At 35.2% G+C, this 22,582-nt stretch overlaps 7 protein-coding genes across 7 annotated transcripts; 6 read left to right on the top strand and 1 right to left on the bottom strand.

Annotated features, from left to right (window-relative positions):
- Positions 1-560: 560 nt before the first annotated feature.
- On the top strand, positions 561-5,603 carry LOC132199860 (mucin-19-like). The gene is made up of 20 exons (XM_059624915.1): positions 561-739; positions 788-860; positions 1,100-1,272; positions 1,340-2,053; positions 2,117-2,155; positions 2,219-2,249; positions 2,320-2,384; positions 2,437-2,539; positions 2,592-2,833; positions 2,885-2,947; positions 3,003-3,042; positions 3,098-3,162; positions 3,228-3,330; positions 3,389-3,627; positions 3,679-3,754; positions 4,180-4,238; positions 4,292-4,327; positions 4,386-4,503; positions 4,553-4,662; positions 4,716-5,603. Exons 1-20 carry the CDS (start codon positions 686-688, stop codon positions 4,752-4,754), a joined length of 2,442 nt encoding a protein of 813 aa, XP_059480898.1. The 5' UTR covers positions 561-685; the 3' UTR covers positions 4,755-5,603.
- On the bottom strand, positions 4,798-7,028 carry LOC132199861 (sialate O-acetylesterase-like). Its single transcript, XM_059624916.1, has 12 exons — positions 6,903-7,028; positions 6,693-6,848; positions 6,571-6,641; positions 6,413-6,511; positions 6,208-6,352; positions 5,976-6,147; positions 5,792-5,880; positions 5,598-5,734; positions 5,388-5,539; positions 5,231-5,327; positions 5,089-5,175; positions 4,798-5,031 (listed from the first exon to the last, which is right to left on the bottom strand). Exons 1-12 carry the CDS (start codon positions 6,949-6,951, stop codon positions 4,831-4,833), a joined length of 1,455 nt encoding a protein of 484 aa, XP_059480899.1. The 5' UTR covers positions 6,952-7,028; the 3' UTR covers positions 4,798-4,830.
- A 314-nt stretch (positions 7,029-7,342) lies between these two features.
- On the top strand, positions 7,343-9,980 carry LOC132200026 (UDP-glycosyltransferase UGT5-like). Its single transcript, XM_059625190.1, has 7 exons — positions 7,343-7,563; positions 7,653-8,021; positions 8,326-8,421; positions 8,473-8,688; positions 8,740-9,124; positions 9,186-9,405; positions 9,679-9,980. Exons 2-7 carry the CDS (start codon positions 7,668-7,670, stop codon positions 9,950-9,952), a joined length of 1,545 nt encoding a protein of 514 aa, XP_059481173.1. The 5' UTR covers positions 7,343-7,563; positions 7,653-7,667; the 3' UTR covers positions 9,953-9,980.
- Positions 9,981-10,748: 768 nt separating this feature from the next.
- Positions 10,749-12,851, top strand: LOC132200030 (UDP-glucosyltransferase 2-like). Its single transcript, XM_059625195.1, has 6 exons — positions 10,749-10,977; positions 11,258-11,596; positions 11,647-11,920; positions 11,965-12,187; positions 12,293-12,512; positions 12,572-12,851. The coding sequence occupies exons 1-6, from the start codon at positions 10,772-10,774 to the stop codon at positions 12,834-12,836; spliced, it is 1,527 nt and encodes a 508-aa protein (XP_059481178.1). The 5' UTR covers positions 10,749-10,771; the 3' UTR covers positions 12,837-12,851.
- A 650-nt stretch (positions 12,852-13,501) lies between these two features.
- On the top strand, positions 13,502-16,005 carry LOC132200029 (UDP-glucosyltransferase 2-like). Its single transcript, XM_059625194.1, has 6 exons — positions 13,502-13,763; positions 14,292-14,630; positions 14,682-14,955; positions 15,008-15,230; positions 15,296-15,515; positions 15,575-16,005. The coding sequence occupies exons 1-6, from the start codon at positions 13,558-13,560 to the stop codon at positions 15,837-15,839; spliced, it is 1,527 nt and encodes a 508-aa protein (XP_059481177.1). The 5' UTR covers positions 13,502-13,557; the 3' UTR covers positions 15,840-16,005.
- A 203-nt stretch (positions 16,006-16,208) lies between these two features.
- On the top strand, positions 16,209-19,189 carry LOC132200027 (UDP-glucosyltransferase 2-like). The gene is made up of 6 exons (XM_059625191.1): positions 16,209-16,470; positions 17,065-17,406; positions 17,621-17,894; positions 17,970-18,192; positions 18,622-18,841; positions 18,898-19,189. Exons 1-6 carry the CDS (start codon positions 16,253-16,255, stop codon positions 19,160-19,162), a joined length of 1,542 nt encoding a protein of 513 aa, XP_059481174.1. The 5' UTR covers positions 16,209-16,252; the 3' UTR covers positions 19,163-19,189.
- A 259-nt stretch (positions 19,190-19,448) lies between these two features.
- Positions 19,449-22,099, top strand: LOC132200028 (UDP-glucosyltransferase 2-like). Its single transcript, XM_059625193.1, has 6 exons — positions 19,449-19,735; positions 20,023-20,361; positions 20,731-21,004; positions 21,062-21,284; positions 21,554-21,773; positions 21,827-22,099. Exons 1-6 carry the CDS (start codon positions 19,536-19,538, stop codon positions 22,095-22,097), a joined length of 1,527 nt encoding a protein of 508 aa, XP_059481176.1. The 5' UTR covers positions 19,449-19,535; the 3' UTR covers positions 22,098-22,099.
- The last annotated feature ends 483 nt before the right edge of the window (positions 22,100-22,582 follow it).

A 22,582-nucleotide genomic window follows, 5' to 3' on the forward strand; every position in this document is an offset into this window, starting at 1 on the left:
CTACATATTTATAACTAAAAATTTATTAAATTATTATTAAAAAAATAAAACTATTGCTATAAAACTTACATGTGGATATTAATCAATTACAATATTATAATTATCTATATTTAATAAATAAAAATAAAATTTTAATATAAATTACTTAATACTTGAAATTTATTTGTTTTGTTTATCTGATGTATTTTATTTTATTTAAGTGTTTGCAATTGTCTATTGTTTAGCTTTTGAGATAATAAAAGTGAAGAATTTAGATAACTTGATTGTATCTTGAAATGCTAGATTCTTTCAGTTTTAATTTTTCCCAAACACCATGTGAAATGCAATGATGGAAATTAACCTAAATGATTGCAATCTTTTAATGATCAGATACCAGATACATAATAATTTAAATTGCCTCATTATGCGGAACTCACTAATTGTTTACGTTAATTCCTACGTACGTCCATAATGATTACTCCGAAATGCCTCTGTGGAGCAGAGATGTGCGTACTCGATTTCAAAATTCACTTCCTGCTTTCCAAAGGCCGTTCACGTCATGTTGTTAGCTTCAACTTCCGCCAGCGCTCTAGTTTGAAAGTATGAAATCGGAGCCACTGTTTTACAGATTTTCAGTTCAGTTTTCCTAAATTTCAACTTGTTGTGCTTCACTCTTCAATAAATCAGCTCTATGAAAATTTAATTTATGAGCAAATTTATTTGGTGCTCCCTTCTGGGGGCACTGCTCATTTTGATTTTGGTGAAAACTTCTTTGGTGACAATCAACATAATAATTAGAAAATTTTAGTATGTGGAATCAACAACAGAGGAAGTAGTTGAACTCAGGGCACTACGAAGGAAAGGTTCATCAGGTGCAAAAGGTTGGTATTTTTTTCGAGACATATTTTTTTCTTTGAATTTTCAATTCTTTTTTCAAATAAGAGAATTTCAATATTTGTCAAGAAAATGAATTAGAGAAAAAATATTACAAAATCATAAAACAATATTTATTGTTCAACAGTTGCCTGCAAATTGTTCTGGCTTTAACTTAAATAAATAAATAAAATAAACTTTAATTCAATTTAGCTATTGTTGAGTAACATTTAAATTAAAATGTTAGCATCCGCCTCAAGACGAAAGGGAAGTACTGCATCTTCAAAGGCTAAAAAACGCAAAATGTTAATCCATTGCTGTGGAAGTAATTCATGCTCCAAAGAACATAACGTCAGTGGAAAAAACAAGTCCAAAACAATAGGCCACGGTACTGGACGTTCAGTTTCATCGACCGTTATGGTGAAATTTTAATAAACAGGAAACGATCGTGAAAAATAATGAAAATAAAATTCTCCCTGCGAAATAGAATGGAATTTTGAAAGGCGAACCTGGCAGTGGAGCAAATTCCGGGAGTGGTCCTGGAGATCAGTCCTTAGGTGGAGGAGCAGCTGCCGGAGGTGCAGTAACTGATCCGGCTGCAGGTGGTGACCCTGCTGCTGCAGACCCTAACGCAGCTGGAGGGGGAAATCCACCTCCAGTTGATCCCTCCAACCCTGGCGCCGCAGGTTCAGGAGGGACGGCAGGAGATCCCGCTGCTGGTGGCACCGGAGGCAATGTGGTTGCTCCGCCCCCTGCTGACACAAGTGGAGGGGGAGGAGGGGTATTTGATGCAGGTTCTCCTGCCCAGCAGCCACCTGCAGACGCCGGAAGCAACCCTGTGGTGGCTCCAGTTTCGGGAGGCTCGTCGGACACCTCGACCGCAGCTCCTGTCGGAGGGGCTGACCTGCCAGCTAACCCTCCACTGACAACAGCGCCACCTTCCGACAGCCAGGCAGGCGCTGCAGGGTCAACTGCAGCTGCCCAAAATCCAGGAGATGTGCAGACAACCATCCCTGGCGCTACAACGGCTGCTGCAAATGCAGCCCCTCCTAATTCAGGAAACGTGGCTAACGGGGCAACTACGGTTGCGGCTGGAAATACGGCTGCAGCCATCACAAATGCAGCCGCCCCTACGACTGCAGCTGCACCCAATAATGCAGCTGCCGCTACAACTGCAGCTGCTGCTACAACCACTCCAAAGGTTTATTCATATAATCAATTTATTAGAATTTAAATTATAAGGTACAAAAATCAAATTTTCTAGCCTTGCCTTGCCAAGTGTACACAAGCTTGTGCAAAAAACGTAAGAACATTTTCAAGGATCTGTTGAAATTAATAAAAAATGTTTGCTGCCTAAAAATTTTAGAACACCCTGTTTACGGCAAATGTTTTAAATGGTGACAATATATTTTATCAAAGAACAAATATTAATTTTTAGCTGCTTATCATTAATTACCAAAATTGTAGATGCTTCTCTTTATGGAACGTGGGTAACTAAGTGTGGAAAAACGTATTTGTTTGGATCGGAATTGGTAGAATTTTTCTAACCACATTTTCAAATTTTAATTATTTTTTAACCTGAAGCTAAACTGGCAAGATAACATGGCGAAATGCTGCTCTCTAGGAATGAAACCCCTGACGATCGATTCTTCGACGCAACAAACTTGTTTGGGAGATTTTGCTAAAAGTAATATTTAAATTTTAATGATTATGATAGTCATTTATAATTTTTTTTAAAGCGAATTGGCTCGGTAACTTTAATCACTGGAGTTCTGGCACGCGAACCGGTTGCGCCGCCGGTTCATCCTTTACATGGTGTCCGTCTGGGGTGGCGGTCAGCAACTCTATATTGTGGGACCAGGGCCAACCGGACAACATGGGTGGTCAACAGACGTGCGCCCACTTAAGGATCAATTCTAAAACAAAAACAATCACTCTGACCGACAGAAACTGCACCGATTTGTATCCATTAGCGTGTGAGGTACTTTCAGCTCAAAATTATTCGGGGCTGTATTAAAAATCTCATTGTCAGGACACAACCGTACGCACGTATGCTTGTGATCAGCCGACGTGTCCGTCAACTTGCAACAAGGATGTAAAAATAATTTTTGTAAGCTTCAAAGAGAAAGTAATTAATTCAAATACAAAAGATGACACTTTTCCAAACTTCTCCGGATATTAAATTAAATAGTATAAGTTTCTAAAATCAGGTTAACAAATATAAAGCATTTTGAAATATTGACAGACCAAGCATCGTATGGCAACTGGGCTGAAACCAAAGGCCGCCTTTATTTATTCAGCACAGGAACAGTATAAATAAATTTTCATGTGATAATTTACTACGTCGTTTAATGAAATAACAATGAAATTTGCAGCTAGCATGGCAGGAAGCTTATAACACTTGTTGCAAACTGGGAATGCGACTGTTGAGCTTGGAAACGTTCAGTGAAGCTAAAAATTTAGCCGGAATACTCACATGTATAAAAATTGTTTTATTAAAAATTTTATTTTAAATTTTAAATACGTCGCGATTCAGCAAAATCGACTCTGAAGGGGACTTACTGGAGCTCGGGCACCGACACGGGGTGTGACGACTATTTTGGTTGGTGCGGCTCTGGTAAGATTTTCGTGGACGCGGAAATCACGTGGGCAGCGAATATGCCTCGCGGTGCCACCGCTGGTTACCACTGCGCCGCGGCCACGCTGACCTCAGGTAGCGCCAACGTCACACTCGCTGATGAGACGTGCACTAAAGCGCTGCCTTACATTTGCGAAGTGATAAAAAATTAATATTTTTATAAGTAAATCTGCAATTAAGGAATTTAGGCTCGAAGCACAAAAACGTACAAACCTGGGCAGGCCATTATGCAGGAATGCATTCAGAAGAACGCATTAACCTCAAGTATGTGCCATTTATTTTTTAATTCATTTCTTGATAAGGATTGGAAAAATATTGATTTGATGTCATGATAGAAATTTTGAAAACTTAAATGCTAGAAGCAGAAAATATTATTTCTTTAACTTAATTTATTATACATCACAATCATTTTTAAGTTCAGATGATTAGCTAATTTGAATTTAAAATCGCTACATATTTTACAAAATATTTAAATAAAAATTCATTGAAAAAGGCTTAAATCATCACCAACTGTTAAATTAAATAAAAAATTCAAGTTAGATCTTTTTTTTCACAAACATATAGATTTGTAGTTCGTGCTTTATCATATAAAATTCTAATGTAATTGTAACACAGTAAAACTTAAATTATTATCCTCTCGCAGTTCTATATTTTATTTTTATTTTCTCAAATTATTAATTTCTCCATAGGCGAACAAAGTTTTATTTCGGCGATAAACGTGTCAGCAACAATGCCAAAGAACACAAAAGTATCTCAAAGTCAATTATTTTATGAACATAAAATTCACTGCCATGATCATAGTGCTTTTTAAAATGTGTTGGAGAGGAGTTGGGAATAGTAAGATTTAAAGATTTTACATTTTTTTTTTCAATATAATTTGTTAATTTTTATCCAGTATGAAGATGGTTTACTTAAAGATGCAGCAATTTTAAGACTCATTGAAGAAGTTTTCCAAATCGATGAAGCCGGATTGCTAGATATGTATGATTCTTTCACTTCGTGCTACGCAGAAAGTATTGAAAAGAAAATCCTATTAGCAAGTTACTGATTTATTATTTCCAGGCGACCCTAACGGAGATGCATGCGAAACTGCGTACTTGTTGTTTAAGTGCGCCATGGATTACGCGGATTTCCCCACGTTCATTTCTCTCATTGATGGAAATTCCACCGCCGTATCTAATAATTTCAGTTTCCTAATGTTCACAAATTATCCGATATATTTCAGGAATTGTCACCCTTGCCCTGCTCACCAACGTGTATTTAAAAAGAGGATCAACCATTTGGAAAAATTAAAACTGAAGTTATTCGAATTGAAACGGAATTATTTATTTCGTACTGAATTAAGAAAGTTGCCACTTCCACACTTGCGCTGGCAAATTTTCAGCGTCGTCGCTGTAAACAGCGCAATCTTTGTACTCGCAGACGTACGAGCTGTAGGCATAAACCAGCTGTGTCGCATTTGTACTCACGGTGACGGTAACCGAATTAGATGTAGTAGAGATCACGTCAGTGAGCTCGTAACTCCCGTCGGGAAGTTGAAACTGAAAATTAATTATATTCATACCCGGATTAATATACACATTTAGCATAAAACCTACTGCGAATCCCAACGTGCCAACTAATTTAATATTCCTGTCATACTCAATAGTCCACGTGCCAGAAGCGTCTCCAACCAAGTTTGTTGGCTTGCGTTCAACATCAAATTAAATTTGTGTGTCCTTTTGAAAATATTTTACTTACAACTGGTCCGTATAAACTAAAGTTTTGGTTGTACAAAAGTTTCTTCGCTGCGTTTGCCAATCGGTCTGCAACAGTTTGCTTGTCTCGAGGATGAATGCTGTTTTTTTTTTTTTTTAATTTCTGATTCTTTTTTTTAAATTTATAATAATTATCTTGCCTTCCGGTAGGTGAGAAGTGATCGGTCAGATCATAAACCGCTCCCGTGAAAGCTTCTGGAGCCAAGGCGTTGGGCAAAATTCCGACGTCAAGAGTTTGGTGCCAACGGCTGTCTCCCCATTTGTAGTTGTGATTTATGAAAAGCGGGCCATTCTAATTAAAACCTTGAGTATTTAATTTGTTCTCCTCATATTGTTTGATTCTTTTGTACTTGAACAACTCCAAAAGGAAAAGCAACACCATTTTCAGCCGCTACGTCACCTTGGAAGAAAGATCTCTTCCAGTCATTAATCAGTTCAAGGATATGGCACGCGTAGTAGTCTTCATTGTAATCTATATTGTTTTCCCCTTAAAATAATATTAATTAGACCTTAATTAAAAGATATTTATATCTGCACATTTTACCTTGGTACCATAAAACACCCCTAACTGAAGTTTTTGTTAAAGGGGCGACCATTGCCTTCCACAATGCTGAATTAGCATTTTGGTTCGTCCTAAAAATAATTTGCAAATTTATACTGTAACGCCAAACAACGATGCTGAGCCGGTTGCATAAATTTAAAATTAGTTGGAATTGATTTTATCTCACGCATTATCACTCGGCGCATTGCAAGTTTCGATGACCCTAGGTGATGACCAGGCCTCAATCCTTGTCCCTGGCCAGGTAGTGTCAATCAGACCAAATGGAATGGACGCATTCAACGCATCTGAGAGGCGTTGAACAAAGAGAACGCAGAGAGCAGAGAAATTTGGAGTCACGTCTATGATAGAGCGATGATGAGTTTTTTTTTAATATTAAGATACAAAAAAATTTTAATAACCTGAATTAGGAGAAGTCCAGTCATAATTGAAAGAGGTCTCTTCAAATTCCCCTTCGTCAAGAGTGTAATTGTCTGTCACTTTTCTCAGCTGAAAGTGCTGATAATCGGAAATAGTTCTATTCGCTTCCTCCGATCCGTTAAAAATCTGCGATTTTTATCAAATTTTTAAATAAGGATTTATTTAAAATAAATAATAGTAACTTACGAATCTGAGAGGCATGGCCATGTTGCTCTGACCACTGCATACCCAAACGTCACCGAACATTGCTTTGAATGGAATTGTAACCAATCCGAAAGTACCAATCTACGAAAGAGGAATTTTGTAATTAATTTTCAAAACATGGTGATTTTTTTTAAATAAACCTGCTGTACTGCAAAGTCAATGGACCCACTCGCTGCATGGGGTAGCAAAGTTATGTTCCATTTCCCATTGCCTTTATTATAATTATTGAACTAATTTTAAAATCTGCATAAATTAAATATACCGTCAATAATTGTTGAGAGTCGATTGCTTTCGTACGAAACTACAGCTTCAGCCCCTGGCTCTCCATATCCCCAAATCACGGCACTTTTTGGTTCCCTTTGAAGGACCATTCCATTTGTGTAGTAGTTTGATAAACGAAAAGGTTCCAACACCTGACCTAAAAGACGAGCAAATTCTCTCATTGATAAAATACAAAATCATAATTAGTTACCATTCACAACTATGAATGTGGAAAGAGCTAAAATCAAATAAAACTTCATTTTAAAATTAGTGATCTTTGCTCTCGCGCAAGTGAAAGCTGAGTATGTTTAAAATTTTAGAGAACACCAATCAATCATGAAACGTGATATGATATTGTCAACTTATCAATTTTAATCTAAAATCTGGACCAAAAATTTTGATTGGAAAAAATAAATCATTATTACAAATTTTTAAGCACAAAAATATAATTATTTACTTTTAGGTCAAAATGTTATTCTCAAATAATAGATTAATTGTGCCACATTGTGCCATTTAAAATAATTCTTTATCTTTTCGTGATTCTGCTTTTTTTGAGATCACACTATACCTCACGTGCATCTCTGGTTTTATCTTATCAATTTGGTTGCTTATCATACTTATGGGATCGCTCGCATCACAAGTAGCATTTTAATGTAATCAATGGACCATTTTAAAAACAAAGTGGACTTCACGAAGATGATAAAAGCAATTCTCGAGCAGCGCAAAAGGGGCCAGAGTTTTGGCTTCATGTGCTCTAATTGACCAAGATTGGCAAGGCCGAGTAAAGCACTCAATGGAGCTTTAAGCCGACAGTTCTATCAAACCGTCGATTGATGGAGCCATTAGAAGAGATAACAGCTCTCAACAGCAAGGTAAAAGGCAGGGCATCGCTCATGTCAGAATTTTGCAACATCAAAATTTGATTGCAAAAATATGACAACTAAAATTAAATTTTTTATAGGGTTAATAAAGCAAGATGCTGGTAAACTTTGCAATTTGTTTTCTGCTCGTATTCGCCGGTCACGCCGAGTGTGATCGGATTTTGGGTCTTTTTCCGTACCCGAGCCGCAGTCACCTGAGCGTTTACTCAACGTTGACAAAGGCCCTTGCGGCGAGGGGCCACGAGCTGGTCGTGGTCAGTCCCTACCCGCTGGCAAACCCGCCGTCCAACTACACAGACGTGGACACCATGCCTGCGGTCAAGGCCTTCCACGACGCTGTGTTCTCGGCCGATGTTTACGAGTTTGCCGATTTTCCGCTTCATTTCATTTTGACCTCGTTCTGGGACGAAGGGTTAATGGTCACTGATGCATTTTTGCAATATGAAAAGGTAACATTTCATTGTAAGTCAAACTAAATTTTAATAAAATTTGTAAATAAATTTTTTTTAAATATAAATAGAAAAAAGTCTACTACATAATGATCTCATTTGCATTAAAATTATTTATTTTAATTTAAGTTTGTTTACATTTTGAGATAAAATAACTCAAATTACTAAGAAATATTGAAAATAAAATTGAAATTTTTTTATTTAATAGATTGTATGCTTTGTTCCTTGCAAATAAATACGTGACACAATCTCAGAATCAATTTTCTGTTTATGAAATTGTTATTTTTGGTAAAATTTATTCCAGGTTCAAAATCTTTTAAAAGACAAACGGGGCTTTGATCTAGTGATTGCTGAAGCTTTTATTGATGAGGCTGTTTACACATTTGCACAACATTTCAAAGTATTTAAATTGAATTTTCAAGATATTTCGATTAAACTATATTATTTAAAGGCTCCTCTCATATTGATCTCTTCAATGAACGGCCTTCATTGGATCAACTACGCTGTAGGCAACCCGACACCGTGGTCGTATTATCCAAACCCAATGTTAACTTACATAGACCGCATGGATTTCTCAGAACGCCTCAGGAACTTTTTATTTTCAGCCGCCTGGGATTTAGGAAATCAACTTCATTATTTCCCAAAACAAAACCAGCTTCAACAAAAGGTACTACATTAAAGACGATATAATTTAATTCAAAATTAAATTATTGATCAGTATTTTGGATCTGGATATCCGGACGTGCGTGAAATTCAAAACTCAGTGAGTCTCATTTTGCTGAACGCGCATTTCACCATGACTTTTCCGCGACCACTCGTTCCGGCAATCGTCGAAGTCGGCGGGATGCACGTCAGTCCAAAAAACAAAAAGCTGCCTGAAGACATGCAGCAATTTTTGGACGGCGCCACGGAAGGCGCGATTTACTTTTCAATGGGTTCGAATTTGCGCAGTGATTTGATGCCCGCCGAAAAAATTCAGCAAATCCTGGCCGCGTTCGCCAAAATCCCGCAGCGGGTGTTGTGGAAGTGGGAATCGGAAAACTTGCCAAATCAGCCGCCCAACGTGAAAATCGGCAAGTGGATGCCTCAGCAAGATATTCTCGGTGAGGAAAATTAACAAGCTCCCGGACGAAAAAAATAAATATAATAATTTGGAATTCTCAGCCCATCCAAACGTACGCGTTTTTATAACGCACGGAGGGTTGCTGAGTGCCCAGGAGGCGGCGTTTCATGGAGTGGCCCTGATCGGAATTCCAATTTTCGGAGATCAAATGCTTAACGTTAAGCAGGCGGAGAGGGCGGGATACGCCGTAGTCGTAAATTACCAGAACATCTCACAGGAAGCATTCTCGTGGGCCATAGAGAGAGCTCTTCACGATGAAAGGCAAATAATTTCCGAATTCATCCCTTTAGTCTGGATCTTCTTTCTAAATATTAATAAAATGCAGATTCTTTTTAATCCTTTCACGATGTATTTGTATATAACATTTACTTTTTTTTCTATTTAGGATTTACTTTATCAATGACATAATTTTATACAAAAGCAAATTATTTTTGAAAAATATTTTAAAATTTAAATACTTGAATTTTAAATTTTAAAGATTCATCAATATGAATAATTGAAAATAATTAATGAAGATGTAACGAAATCTTGCAGAATTCAAACCGAGGCAAAGAGGCGGGCAAGGGTGGTTCGAGACCAACCGCAAACGCCCCTGGAGAGAGCGGTCTTCTGGACGGAATACGTCCTCCGACACAAAGGGGCACCTCATTTGCAGTCGGCGGCCGTTTCCCTAGAGTGGTATCAATTGAATCTGCTCGACGTCTATGTATTCATTGCAAGTGTTCTGCTCTCGTTCGCTTTCCTGCTGCGGTTTTGTCTCCAAAAGCTAATACGTGCTTGTTCAAGAGCAAAAGTGAAGTCAGAATAAATATGAATCTGAACACACAAAAATATGAGAATTTTGATCATTCCAAAAGACATAATAGAACTAACTTTTTTACCTTCTAATTTGATAGTATTTAAAAATCAAATTGACCTTTTTATTTTAGATTAAAATGAAAAAATAGCGGTAAAATTTTGAATTAAATAAATTGTTACAAAACAATGTAAAGGTTAATTTTATATTATATTTTCTTTAAATCGGCGCGTGTTGCTAAATTATGCACACAACGTAGCAGAAAAGATTATTTAACGTAAGTAAAAGTGATTATGTTTTTATTCTTTTTTATTACTCCGGAATTTACAGTTTGGTTTAGACATTAAAACTTTGACAAAATTTTGAAATTTGTATTTTGTAAGTTAAGTTTTAAGTATTTATGAAAATATATTTATCAAATATGTTTTTTTTTAACTATAAGTGATTAAGCAAGTTGATAAATTAAAAATATTTAATTTTTATAAATAGTTTAAATTCTAGCCTATAATATCTCATTATTCTGGATCAAACTCGCATTTAGTAGTATCAATGCTAGAGTTATTTAATTTTAAATTAAATTAATATAGTTTTTTATATATTTTCACGGATTGTCATTCATTACAATACACAATATAGCAAGCAGAACAGCCACCATTCTCTGCAATTTTATTTCTCATTATTTCTCATTACCATGTTAGTAGTAATTGTAGTGAATTTACCACCTCGCTTGCTCCGGAGGGGCCAAAGGCCTTTATCAAACAATTTGACTCTAGTGTACGATAAGACTCGCAGTCGCTCTTCCGAGCTCATTGGCATAGCTAGAAATACAAGATGCTCCTTCGATTATCAACTCTCTTGTTTACTCTGCTGCTTTTTGGCTGCGGGGACGTGCGAGGAGCAAAAATCCTGGCCATCACAACAGTTCTCTCGCCAAGCCATGGAATTTGGAACCGAGCCCTTCTTGAAGCTCTGGCAGACAAAGGGCACGACGTGACAAATCTCACTCCGTTTCCAGCAAATAACAAAACAGGCATAAAGTATAAACATATAAAAAAAAATTAAAAAGACAATTAACTAATAAACACCAAAAGTTGGACAATTTTGTTAATAAGTATTTGAAAAGCATTTATTGACAACAAAATTGAATTTTGTTTTTGAATAAAAACAATTTTTTGCAACGAGGAAAAGCCCGAATCTTCATTTCCAAAATTGAATGAATCAGAATAAATTATACTGTCTATGAAAAAAAATATTTACACAAACAAATAACAAATTGAGAATGTTGTTGATATTTAAAAAAAAAAACGTTTCCTTCAGTTATCATGATGTTGGAGTGCTTTACGAAGAAGACGATGTTATGGAATTTGCCAAAATAGGAATCATGGCACGTATCAAGTCCTTCTGGGACGTTTCCGAGATCGTCCGACCTCAGCAAGCCCAGTCCGAAACCGTGAAACGAATATTGACCGACAATAATGAAAAATACGATTTGGTAATTTTTGAAACATGCTTGAGTGACGTCTTTGCAGCAATCCTGCCCAAATTCGAAGCACCCATTGTAGCAATAGATGCGTATGCCGACGGTTGGTGGGATTGGGAGTTAATGGGTGTTGACAACAGTCCAGCTATTTTCCCAGGACCAACTCTTCCTTACAAGTATAAATCTTTGTTTTTTTTTTTTTTAGCCTTATTAATTAGTTGAAAAGATACCCCATGACTTTTTTGCAGCGAGTGACCAATTTTTTGGCAAACTGCTACGAAAAATACTGCAGGAAAAAATATCTCCGAGGCCAACAAAATCTCGCAGAAGCTGTTTTCGGAAACCAAGCTGCTCAAATCAAAGAGGTCGAGCAAAACTATGATTTTTTCTTGGTCAACAACGGACCTCCAGGAGTGGACTTAGGAAGGGCTTTGCCTCCGAATTTCAAAGAAGTCGGATGTTTGCATTGCAGACCTACTGACCCAAACAAACTTCAAAAGGTTAAAATAATTTTATCAGCTGAAGAAAAACATTAATAATTTAGGAAGTAAAAGAGTTTCTAGACAGCGCAACTGAAGGATTCATTTTCTTCAGTCTTGGGTCTAATATAAAAAGTCGTCTGCTCCCAGATGAGGTGAAAAAGGGAATATTGGAGGTGTTCGGTTCTCTCAAATTGAAGATTTTATGGAAATTTGAAGATGATGATTTGCCTGGCAAACCGAAAAACGTCATGATCAACAAGTGGCTCTCACAACAAGATATCTTGGGTCATTTTATTTGTACTTTTTTTTTAAATAGCTTGGATTTTTTCATTATTATAAAATAAATACTCTCTATGCAAATAAAATACATTGCGACAATTTATGATTCAGGCCACAAAAATTTGAAGATTTTCATCACTCACGGTGGCCGCCTGAGTACGCAAGAGGCTAATTATCACGGCGTGCCCCTGGTGGTGGTGCCTGTTTTTGCCGATCAGCACAAAAACGGAGAACACGCCGTGAACGCGGGTGTTGGTGTGAAACTTAATTTTCTGGACTTTGATAAAGAAAAATTTGCGGAGTGCATTCAAGAAGTGCTGGAAAATCCTGCGTATGAACTGAAATTAGATGAATATAATTATTTTAATTTAATTTTGATCCTAAAACCAGATATTTGAAAAACGCCCAGAGAAATTCAGCAATCGCCCGCGACACAATGCACACGCCGTTGGAGGAAGCGGTCTTTTGGGTCGAGTACGTTATTCGTCACAAAGGGGCCAAACACCTTCGGCCCGCCGGCCAACACCTTAACTGGATCCAACTGCATTCAATTGATGTTATTGCATTTTTACTGCTGCCAATTTTATTCACCCTTTACGTCTTAAAAACGTTTCTAAGCTGTTTCTCAAAGAAAGATAAAATTAAAAGGAATTGAATAATAAATAAACGTTAAAATTATTAATAGATTCTAAAAATTCTGTCATTGAACTGTATATACATAAATCTATACTTAGTATTCAACAATTTTTTGCCTCAATTTACTCTTTTAATCCAACGCATATTAAGTAAGAAGCCTAAATTCGCTTGAAATAAAAATGTGGGAATCATATACTGAAGTTGAAGTAATATAAAATATAATATGATATGCATATTTTGTAGCAGTAAAATAGGAACGTGGTATGAAAAATCGCAGGGATGGCGTGAATACAAAAAAAAAAATGAAAAGATATATAACGAATAAAAATATTAAAAAGAAGACTGACGTTGAAAAAAAAACAATAAAATATCAATTCAAACAAACCATAAAACAACAAAAGTGAATAAAATTAAAACCTCAGAGTTTTAATAGATAAATTCAAGGCCAATCTAGACGCAATCTCTAGTATGATATCAATAATCATAAAATATAAAGCGTTTAAAATTTAGCCTTCCATTCAATATTCCAAAATCTTATATTTCTAAGCACTGCTCTTGTGCGATGGTCTCTAGGCAAATTTTTTGCACTGCATCAAGTGGTGCCTGCGACCTTGGCTGGTTAACACACTTGCTCATGTTTGGGAGGAGCCAAAGGCCCTTTCAAATAATTTGACTTTGCGGTGTCTGATAATGACTCGCAGTCGCGCTTCTGAGCTCATCGGCGTAGCTAAAAAAGCGAGATGCTTCCTAGGTTATCAGCTCTCTTGTTTGCCCTGCTGCTTTTTGGCTGCGCGGACGTGCAAAGCGCCAAAATCCTGACCATCACGGCGATTGCATCGCCGAGTCACGGAATATGGAACCGAGCCCTTGTCGAAGCTCTCGCAGACAAAGGGCACGACGTGACGATGCTCACTCCATTCCCAATGAAAAACAGAACAGGCGTTAGGTATTCATAATTAAAACATAAATCAACACAGTTAAAAGTTTGAAGACTTTTTAATTCATAAGTAATAAGTTAGAATCATTTAAATATTTTTAAAAGTTCTTAATTAAAAAGCTATATAATGATGAATGAAAACCAACTTTTTAATTTTAAAATTGAGCATACAAAACAATGCTAGGAAGCTTACAAAATTAAAACAGAAAATAAATGAATGAAAAGAGTTAATTTTGACTTCTGAGTTTTTATTTCTAAAATATAAATTAAGTTGAAAAATGTGTATTAAGCGTAAAAAAACTTTTCTCAATAAGTTATTTGCTTAAAAATGCTGTCCCAGATAAATTTTAATTTTATATTAAAAATTTTTTAGATAATTATATTTCTATAAAAGTAAGTGAAATATTTGTAATCCTAATCTAAGGTAATAGATTTCCATTTGACCTTATAATAATTTTCAAGATTTAAAAAGGATCAGGATCACTAATTAAGATGTAGATCATTAAATTTTAAAATTAAATGTGCGTTTTTCTTCAGCTATCATGATCTTGGAGGACTTTACGAAGAGGACGATTTTATGGATTTTGCCAAAATGAGCACCAAGGAAAACGTTGAAGCCTTCTGGGCCTTTGCCGACGCAATTAATCCAGAGCAAGCTCACTCTGAAACTGCGAAGAGAATGTTGACCGACAATAATGAAAAATATGACCTTGTCATTTTTGAAACTTGCATGAGTGAAGTTTTCGCTGCAATTCTGCCTAAATTCAACGCACCCGTCGTCGCTATAAATGCTTATGCTGATGGATGGTGGAATTGGGAATTAATGGGTGTTGATAACAGACCGTCCATCTTCCCAGGACCAATTTTCCCTTACAAGTTTGACTAATATCTTTTATTTTAAATCTTTGATCACAATTAGTTCAATAGGTATCCCATGACTTTTATGCAGCGAGTGGCGAATTTCTTGACAAATTACTACGACAAATACTGCAGGAAAAATTATATCAGAGCCCAACAAGGTCTCGCAAAAACTGTTTTCGGCAAACAAGCCGCCCAAATCGACGAGGTCGAGCAAAATTATGACTTTTTCTTGGTCAACAACGGACCCCCAGGAGTGGATTTGGGAAGGGCTTTGCCACCAAATTTCAAAGAAGTTGGATGTTTGCAGTGCCGACCTGCCGACCCGAGCAAACTGCAAAAGGTTTATTTTTAAATTCATAATTATTTATATTTGTTTAAAATATTAAATTTAGGAAGTTAAAGAATTTTTGGATGGTGCCACAGAGGGTTTCATTTTCTTCAGTCTTGGTTCAAATGTTAAAAGTAGTTCACTGCCAGACGAGATGAAAAAGGGAATATTGGAGGTGTTTGGCTCTCTGAAATTGAGGGTTTTGTGGAAATTTGAAGTTGACGATTTGCCTGGCAAACCAAAAAACGTCATGATCAACAAGTGGCTCTCACAACAAGATGTCCTAGGCAATTATTTATCAATATATTTGTATTCACAATTAAAACTCTTCAAATATGATTAATTTAATCAGGCCACAAAAATATTAAGATTTTCATCACTCACGGTGGCCGCCTGAGCACACAAGAGGCTAATTACCACGGCGTGCCTCTGGTGGTGGTGCCCGTTTTTGCCGATCAGCATAAAAACGGAGAACACGCAGTAACCACGGGCGTTGGTGTGAAACTGGAATTTCTGAAATTTGAGAAAGGGAAATTTGCGAAGTGCATTCAAGAAGTGCTGAAAAATCCTGTGTATGAGCTGAACTTAAATGAATAATTATTTTAATTTATTTTTTTTTCTTTAACTTCAGATATTTGAAAAACGCCCAAAAATATTCGGCAATCGCCCGCGACACAATGCACACGCCGTTGGAGGAAGCGGTCTTTTGGGTCGAGTACGTTATTCGCCACAAAGGGGCCAAACACCTTCGGCCCGCCGGCCAACACCTTAACTGGATCCAACTGCATTCAATTGATGTTATCGCATTTTTACTGCTGCCAGTTGTTTTTGTACTTTTTGTTTTAAAAAAGTTGATTGGCTCCTTCTCAAAGAAGGATAAAGTAAAGAGGAGTTAATTCCTTTCTAATGTTCCTAAAATCTCAATAAAAACGTACATATTTAAACTTTTTTTATTATTATTTTTTTTTTTAACAGAGGAATTTTATCGAAATAATTAAAGTAAAAACTAAAATGAAAAGAAAAATATAATTTTCGTATAAAATAAAATAATAATTATCTAGAGATGTAACTTTTTATAATATATATATTTTAACCACCCTTTTTCAATGGAAGATATCAATTTTTTAAGTTAATTTTCACATAGAAGTAAAATTGATTATGAAATAAAGCAGAGCGCTGTTATGAACGAAAGTCTCGCGTGTGGCCTTGATTTGGCTTCGGAGAACTGAACAAATAATTCAGACTGATTACACTTTCGACGAGTCTCTCTTGAGTCGACTTCGCTGCGTTGAAGAGCGCTGTAGCCAAAATGACGATCCGCTTCAATATATTGTTAGCGTCTTTTGCGGCCGTGCTTATGCTCGTTGTGAACGACTCAAAGGGTGCAAAAATTTTGGCAATCACTTTGCTTCCATCGCCAAGCCATGGAATTTGGAACCGGGTTTTACTGGAGGCGCTGGCAGCCAAGGGACATCAAGTCACTGCATACTTGCCGTTTGTGGGAAAGAATAAGACTCATGAAATCACGTAATATATTAATTTTATAAACTAATTACAAATATGTGATCGAAATTAATATTGGGGGAAGTATCAAACATATATATAAAAATACTTTTCATTTATAATGGCTCGACTGTTTTTCAGCAAGATCCACTTATTTATATCTAGATATGATTTTTTTATAAGATATAATATTTAAATTTTCTTATTTTTACCATTGAAATTAATATGAATGGGCTGTTTTGACTATCTTATCGCATCATTGCACTATAGAGTTTATATAAATTCTAAAATTTTTAATAACATTTTTTATTTTATAAAATATTTTTATAGTTTGGTAATTATTTTATAAAGTTTATTTTTCTTATTTAAGTGTCTCATATCTTGAGAAGTGATAAAGATAATATTGCTTTTAGATCACGAATTAGGTGTTCATTCCTAAAAGCAATTTTTGTTATCTAATTGTAAATATAAATTAATTTATATTAAACAATTTTTCTATTTTTAAATACATTTGGTTTAAATAATTCAAAATACCCTGGTGAGACAAAAGATGTCTATTGCTAAAAGACAAAATAAATAATATTATATTGATATACATGTGCATTCATATTTTTGCAGCTATCACGAAATTGAAGGATATTTTCCCGACGAAGATATCCTCGATTTTGCCGATTTAAGTATAAAGGAACACTTGGAGATTTTATGGATGTACGGTGATGGCATCAGCGAAATTCAAAAGAAAGCCGACTCGCTAAAAAATAAGCTGGTGAAAGAAAGTCAAAACCAGTACGACTTGGTAATATTTGAATTGTGTTACGGCGAGTACGCGGCGACCCTGCTTCCAAGTTTTAATGCGCCAATTGTTGCAATAAATGCGTACGCCGATGGATTTTGGCACTGGGACCAAATGGGTGTCGAAAACTACCCGTCCGCATTTGCGCAACCCCTGATGACTTTCAGGTGCAAATTTTGTAGTAAAATCATTATTTAAAATTAATTTTTTTTTTAAATATTGCTTATAAATTATATGAAAATCATTTTAAAACCAATAAATATAAAATGTTTCTTGATTGGTTTTGGTGTAAAAGATAATTTATTTTATTAACTTGAAGTCAGATAAAGATTTGATTAAAATTATGCATACTAAATAATTAATTTAATGGTCCACTTCCAGGCCTCCCATGAGCTTTTTGGAACGCACTGTGAATTTCGTCACGCTCAGTTATGACAGATTTTTGTACAGCCAATATTTAAAACGTCAACAACATGTAGCTCATGAAACATTTGGCAAAAATATTGCGCAAATTGAAGAAGTCCAGAAAACCTATGACTTCTTACTGGTCAACTCCGGGCCCCCGGGCATCAACCCCGGAAGGTCGTTGCCCCCGAATGTCAAGGAGGTTGGCTGCCTTCAATGCCGACCTGCTGATCTCGGCAGACTTCAAAAGGTATATTTTATTTCAAAATTTCCTCTTACTCTGCTATTCTGCTCTAATTTGAATAAATTAATTTCTAAAATTTAGGATGTAAAAGAATTTCTTGACAGCGCCACTGACGGCTTCATTTTCTTTAGTCTGGGCACAAATATAAAAAGCAGCATTCTCCCTAAACAAGTCATTGCGGATATTTTAGAGGTGTTTGGTAAACTGAAGGTAAAAGTTCTGTGGAAATTTGAAAAGGATGATTTACCTGGAAAGACACAAAACGTCATGATCAACAAGTGGCTCTCACAGCAAGACGTTCTTGGTAAATAAAATTTATGGAATAAGATAAAAGCAACTGAAAGTTAAATTTGAAATCTGAGCGATAATCAGTAAGTTTTTTGATTCCATAAATCCTATAACTTTTAATGCCTCGAAATTCTCAAAATTCCTCCTACAGAAAGACAGCAATATTAATTACTTTTAATCTAACAGCTACGCTCATACGCTACCAGGCATATTATTTATTTTTTTTTAAACTGCTTGCATTAACTCATAATTTAAAAAAAAAAAAATATAAACAGAATTAAAAAAAAGCAATAATATTACACTTTGCGCGATTACTAAAATAATAATGTACAAATTTTAATAGTAAAATTATATTAAAAAATTATTTTTAGACACAAAAAATTTTTCAATTTATTGCAGCAATAAAATTATAAATATGAATAATTTTTTATTACATTTTTAATAGGCCACAAAAATGCTCGCCTATTTATATCTCACGATGGTCTTCTGAGTACTCAAGAGGCCACATACCATGGGGTGCCTTTGTTTGTGATGCCTTTTCTTCTGGATCAGCATAAAAATGCAGAGACCGTGATCAGTGCAGATGTTGGCGTCAAAATGAAATACAAAGATTTCTCAAAGGAGCGATTTGAGGCTGCGATTAAAGAAGTCTTGAACAACCCTCGGTAAAAAAAATTAATAAATTTTTCACGAATTATAGAAACTATCTATGTATTCATAGATATAAAAGCAACGCATTGAGACGGTCAGAAATTGCGAGGGATTCTCTGCACACACCGTTGGAGGAAGCAGTCTTTTGGGTCGAATACGTAATTCGCCACAAAGGGGCCAAACACCTTCGACCCGCCGGCCAACACCTCAACTGGATCCAACTTTATTCAATTGATGTTATTGCATTTTTGCTGCTGCCAGTTGTTTTTGTAATTTTTGCTTTAAAAATGTTGATGGGATTTTTCTCAAAGAAAAATAAAGTGAAAAGAAGTTGAATAAAATTGTAATTTTATAAAACAAAAGTATTTTAACTTGTAAAATCTGAGCATTTTTACGATCATTATAGCTTTTAAAATCAGATTATAAAATGTTTGCTGAAGCCTAAAATATTAAAATAAATAATATTAAATCAGGAAAGCAGCAAGTTTAAAGTTAAGAAAAAAAAGACTTTAGGGTCAAAAAGTGGCCGATATTGTTGATAGTGAAAAAGGCGCAGAGCTGACGTGAACAACTGGTTGGCACATGCATTCGGCCTTGATAATTTAAATGCTTTTAGAGGAGGGTCCATCGAGCAAACAATTTGGACTGATTACGCTTTCGACTCTTCTTGAGTTCATTTCGCTGGGTTGAAAAGAGAGCGTAGCCAAAATGCTCCGCTTCCATATATTGCTAACCGTGTTATTGCTCTTTGTGACCGGTTCTAGGGGTGCAAAAATTTTGGCAATCACGTTAGTTTCGTCACCAAGCCACGGAATCTGGAACCGGGTTTTGTTGGAGGCGCTGGCAGCAAAGGGACATGAGGTCACATCGTACATGCCATTTGTCGGCAAGAATAAGACTGGAATCACGTATTAAATTATCATATAGTTATACGATTTTTTAATATAAGTGAAACTAAATCTATTAAAAAGATGATCATTAACATCACTTTCTTTAAAATTATTTTTCATGATTTATGATAAAAATAATAAATCATTCTAAAAAAAATTCACGACTTTCTCTTAATCAGTGATTTGTTTTAAATTTAATGTTAATATAACAATTTCGTTTGTATTTTATTCGTTATGAATGTGTTAAAATTTCTAAAAATAAATACACCAGATATATTAAAGTATTTTAACATGTATTTGCGCAGCTACTACGAAGTTGGAGGATATTATTCTGACGAAGAGGTGATGGAATTGACCGATTTAAATTTGAAGGAACAGTTAGAGAATCTGTGGATTTATGGTGACAGCATCAACAAAATGCAATCGCAAACTGATTTGCCTAAGCAACTGGTGAAAGAGAGTCAAAACCAGTATGACTTGGTAATATTTGAGTTTTGTTTCGGCGAGTATGCGACGACCCTGCTTCCAAGTTTTAATGCGCCGATTTTTGCTATAAATGCGTACTCCGATGGCTTTTGGCACTGGGACCAAATGGGTGCGGAAAACTACCCATCCGCATTTGCGCAACCTCTGATGACCTTTAGGTGCATAACAATCATTTAATTATTAATTTTGAAGAAACAGCACAATAAATGTTTAATATAACTTTAAAAAAAAATCATTAAACCCAAATTAAATAATTATATATTTTTTAAATATTTAAAAAAAAATTTTAATTGATTTTATATTTAATGCTTTGTTTTTTCCAAGATAATTACTTTTTACTAATTAAAATTTTAAAATGAATTTTTTCATTTTATGATGTTTTTCCCTATAATCAGTAATTAGAGTACAAAAAGTACTTAAAAGTTTGGCTTCCTCATTCTTCAATTTTTTTTCTTCAAAAATTTTCATTACTTTTTAAATGTACATCAAAATAAATTGTATTTAAATGCTGTTTAATTATTTTTCAGGCCACCCATGAGCTTTTTAGAACGCACTCTGAATTTCATCACTCTCAGTTACGACAGATACTTGTATAGGCAATACAAGAAGCGCCAACAAGAAGTTGCACATGAAACGTTTGGCAAAAACATTGCCCAAATTGAAGATGTCCAGCAAACGTTCGAATTCTTACTAGTTAATTCAGGACCTCCAGGTATTGACCCTGGAAGATCGTTGCCTCCAAATGTGAAGGAGGTCGGCTGCCTCCCATGCCGACCTGCAGATCCTAGCAAACTTCAAAACGTATTATTTAATTTAAAAATTTGTACTCATTGAATTCATTGAACTAAAATCTTTAAGGATGTGAAAGATTTTCTCGACAGCGCCACTGATGGTTTCATTTACTTTAGTCTGGGCAGTAACTTAAAAAGTAGCCTTCTTCCGAAGGAAAACATTGCAGATATTTTAGACGTGTTTAGCAGACTAAAAATTAAAGTGCTTTGGAAGTTTGAGAAGGATGATTTACCTGGAAAGCCACAGAATGTGATGATCAACAAGTGGCTCTCCCAGCAAGACGTTCTTGGTACGTAAAAGAAATAATATTATGAAAGCTACTCATAAGAAATAAATTTAAAAGAGAAATTTCCTTTTCTTCAATATTTATTATAAATTTCCATCTAATTTTTAAATTATAAAACTATAAATTGTGTTCAGACGTCTTAATAACCATACAACTTGATTATGGAATATAAAATATCTCTATGCTTGAAAACGATTGGTTATGTGGAATAATTATGAGAATTACAAAATTAAAAAGTAATTTTCATTTATTATTATTTTAATTTTAAACAGGCCACAAAAATGCTCGCCTTTTCATATCTCACGGTGGTCGTCTGAGTACTCAAGAAGCCACTTACCATGGTGTACCTTTGTTTGTCATGCCTTTCCTTTTCGATCAACATAAAAATGCAGAGACTGTGATTAACGCGGAAGTTGGCGTTAAAATGAAGTACAGCGACTTCACCAAAGAGCGATTTGACGCTGCGATTAAAGAAGTCTTGAATAACCCTCGGTATAATATAAAATTAATAAATTGGATGTATTTTCACAAATTTCGCATTTCAGTTATAAAAGCAATGCCGCGAGACGGTCAGAAATTGCGAAGGATTCTTTGCACACGCCGTTGGAGGAAGCAATCTTTTGGGTCGAATACGTAATTCGCCACAAAGGGGCCAAACACCTTCGACCCGCCGGCCAACACCTCAACTGGATCCAACTGCATTCAATTGATGTCATCGCGTTTTTACTTGCGCCTGTGCTATTAATTTTACTTTTGATCAAAAAGATTGTTAAAAAGATTTTTTTGAAGGATAAACGTAAATTAAAGAAGAATTAAGATATTAAAAAAAAAAATAATAATTAAATCAGAAAATGTTTGATCAGAAAACTTTGTAGAAAATTTGTATTTCTTTTCTAATAAAATTATGTATAAAAAAATTTAAACTTGTTTATAATGTGTCATGTGTCAATGAATTTTGTCAAAAAACGAGAAAAAAAATAAACCAACACCTCAACTGGATATTATCAAACTGCAACGCATTATTTCGCTGCATTATTACTTGCGGCCGAGATATTAATTTCAATTTTTATCGAGAAGATTGTAAATTTTTTTAACTACAGAAACTAGAAAAATTAATGAAAAGGAAAAATAGACAAAAAGAAATTTGCGTAAAAAATTATAATAACTTTAGGAAATATTAACTAAAACAATATAAAAACAAAATTTCTCTCTCTTCTTAATTTTCCAGCTTATTGAGTAGTAAATTAAAATCAACAGCGACTCGATCTGTTTTGTCGCTTGAAGGCAAGAAATGAAGGGAT

This window comes from Neocloeon triangulifer, unplaced genomic scaffold (genome assembly GCF_031216515.1).
Source record: "Neocloeon triangulifer isolate White Clay Creek 2 clone unplaced genomic scaffold, ASM3121651v1 ptg000014l, whole genome shotgun sequence".
NCBI classification, from domain to species: domain Eukaryota; kingdom Metazoa; phylum Arthropoda; class Insecta; order Ephemeroptera; family Baetidae; genus Neocloeon; species Neocloeon triangulifer.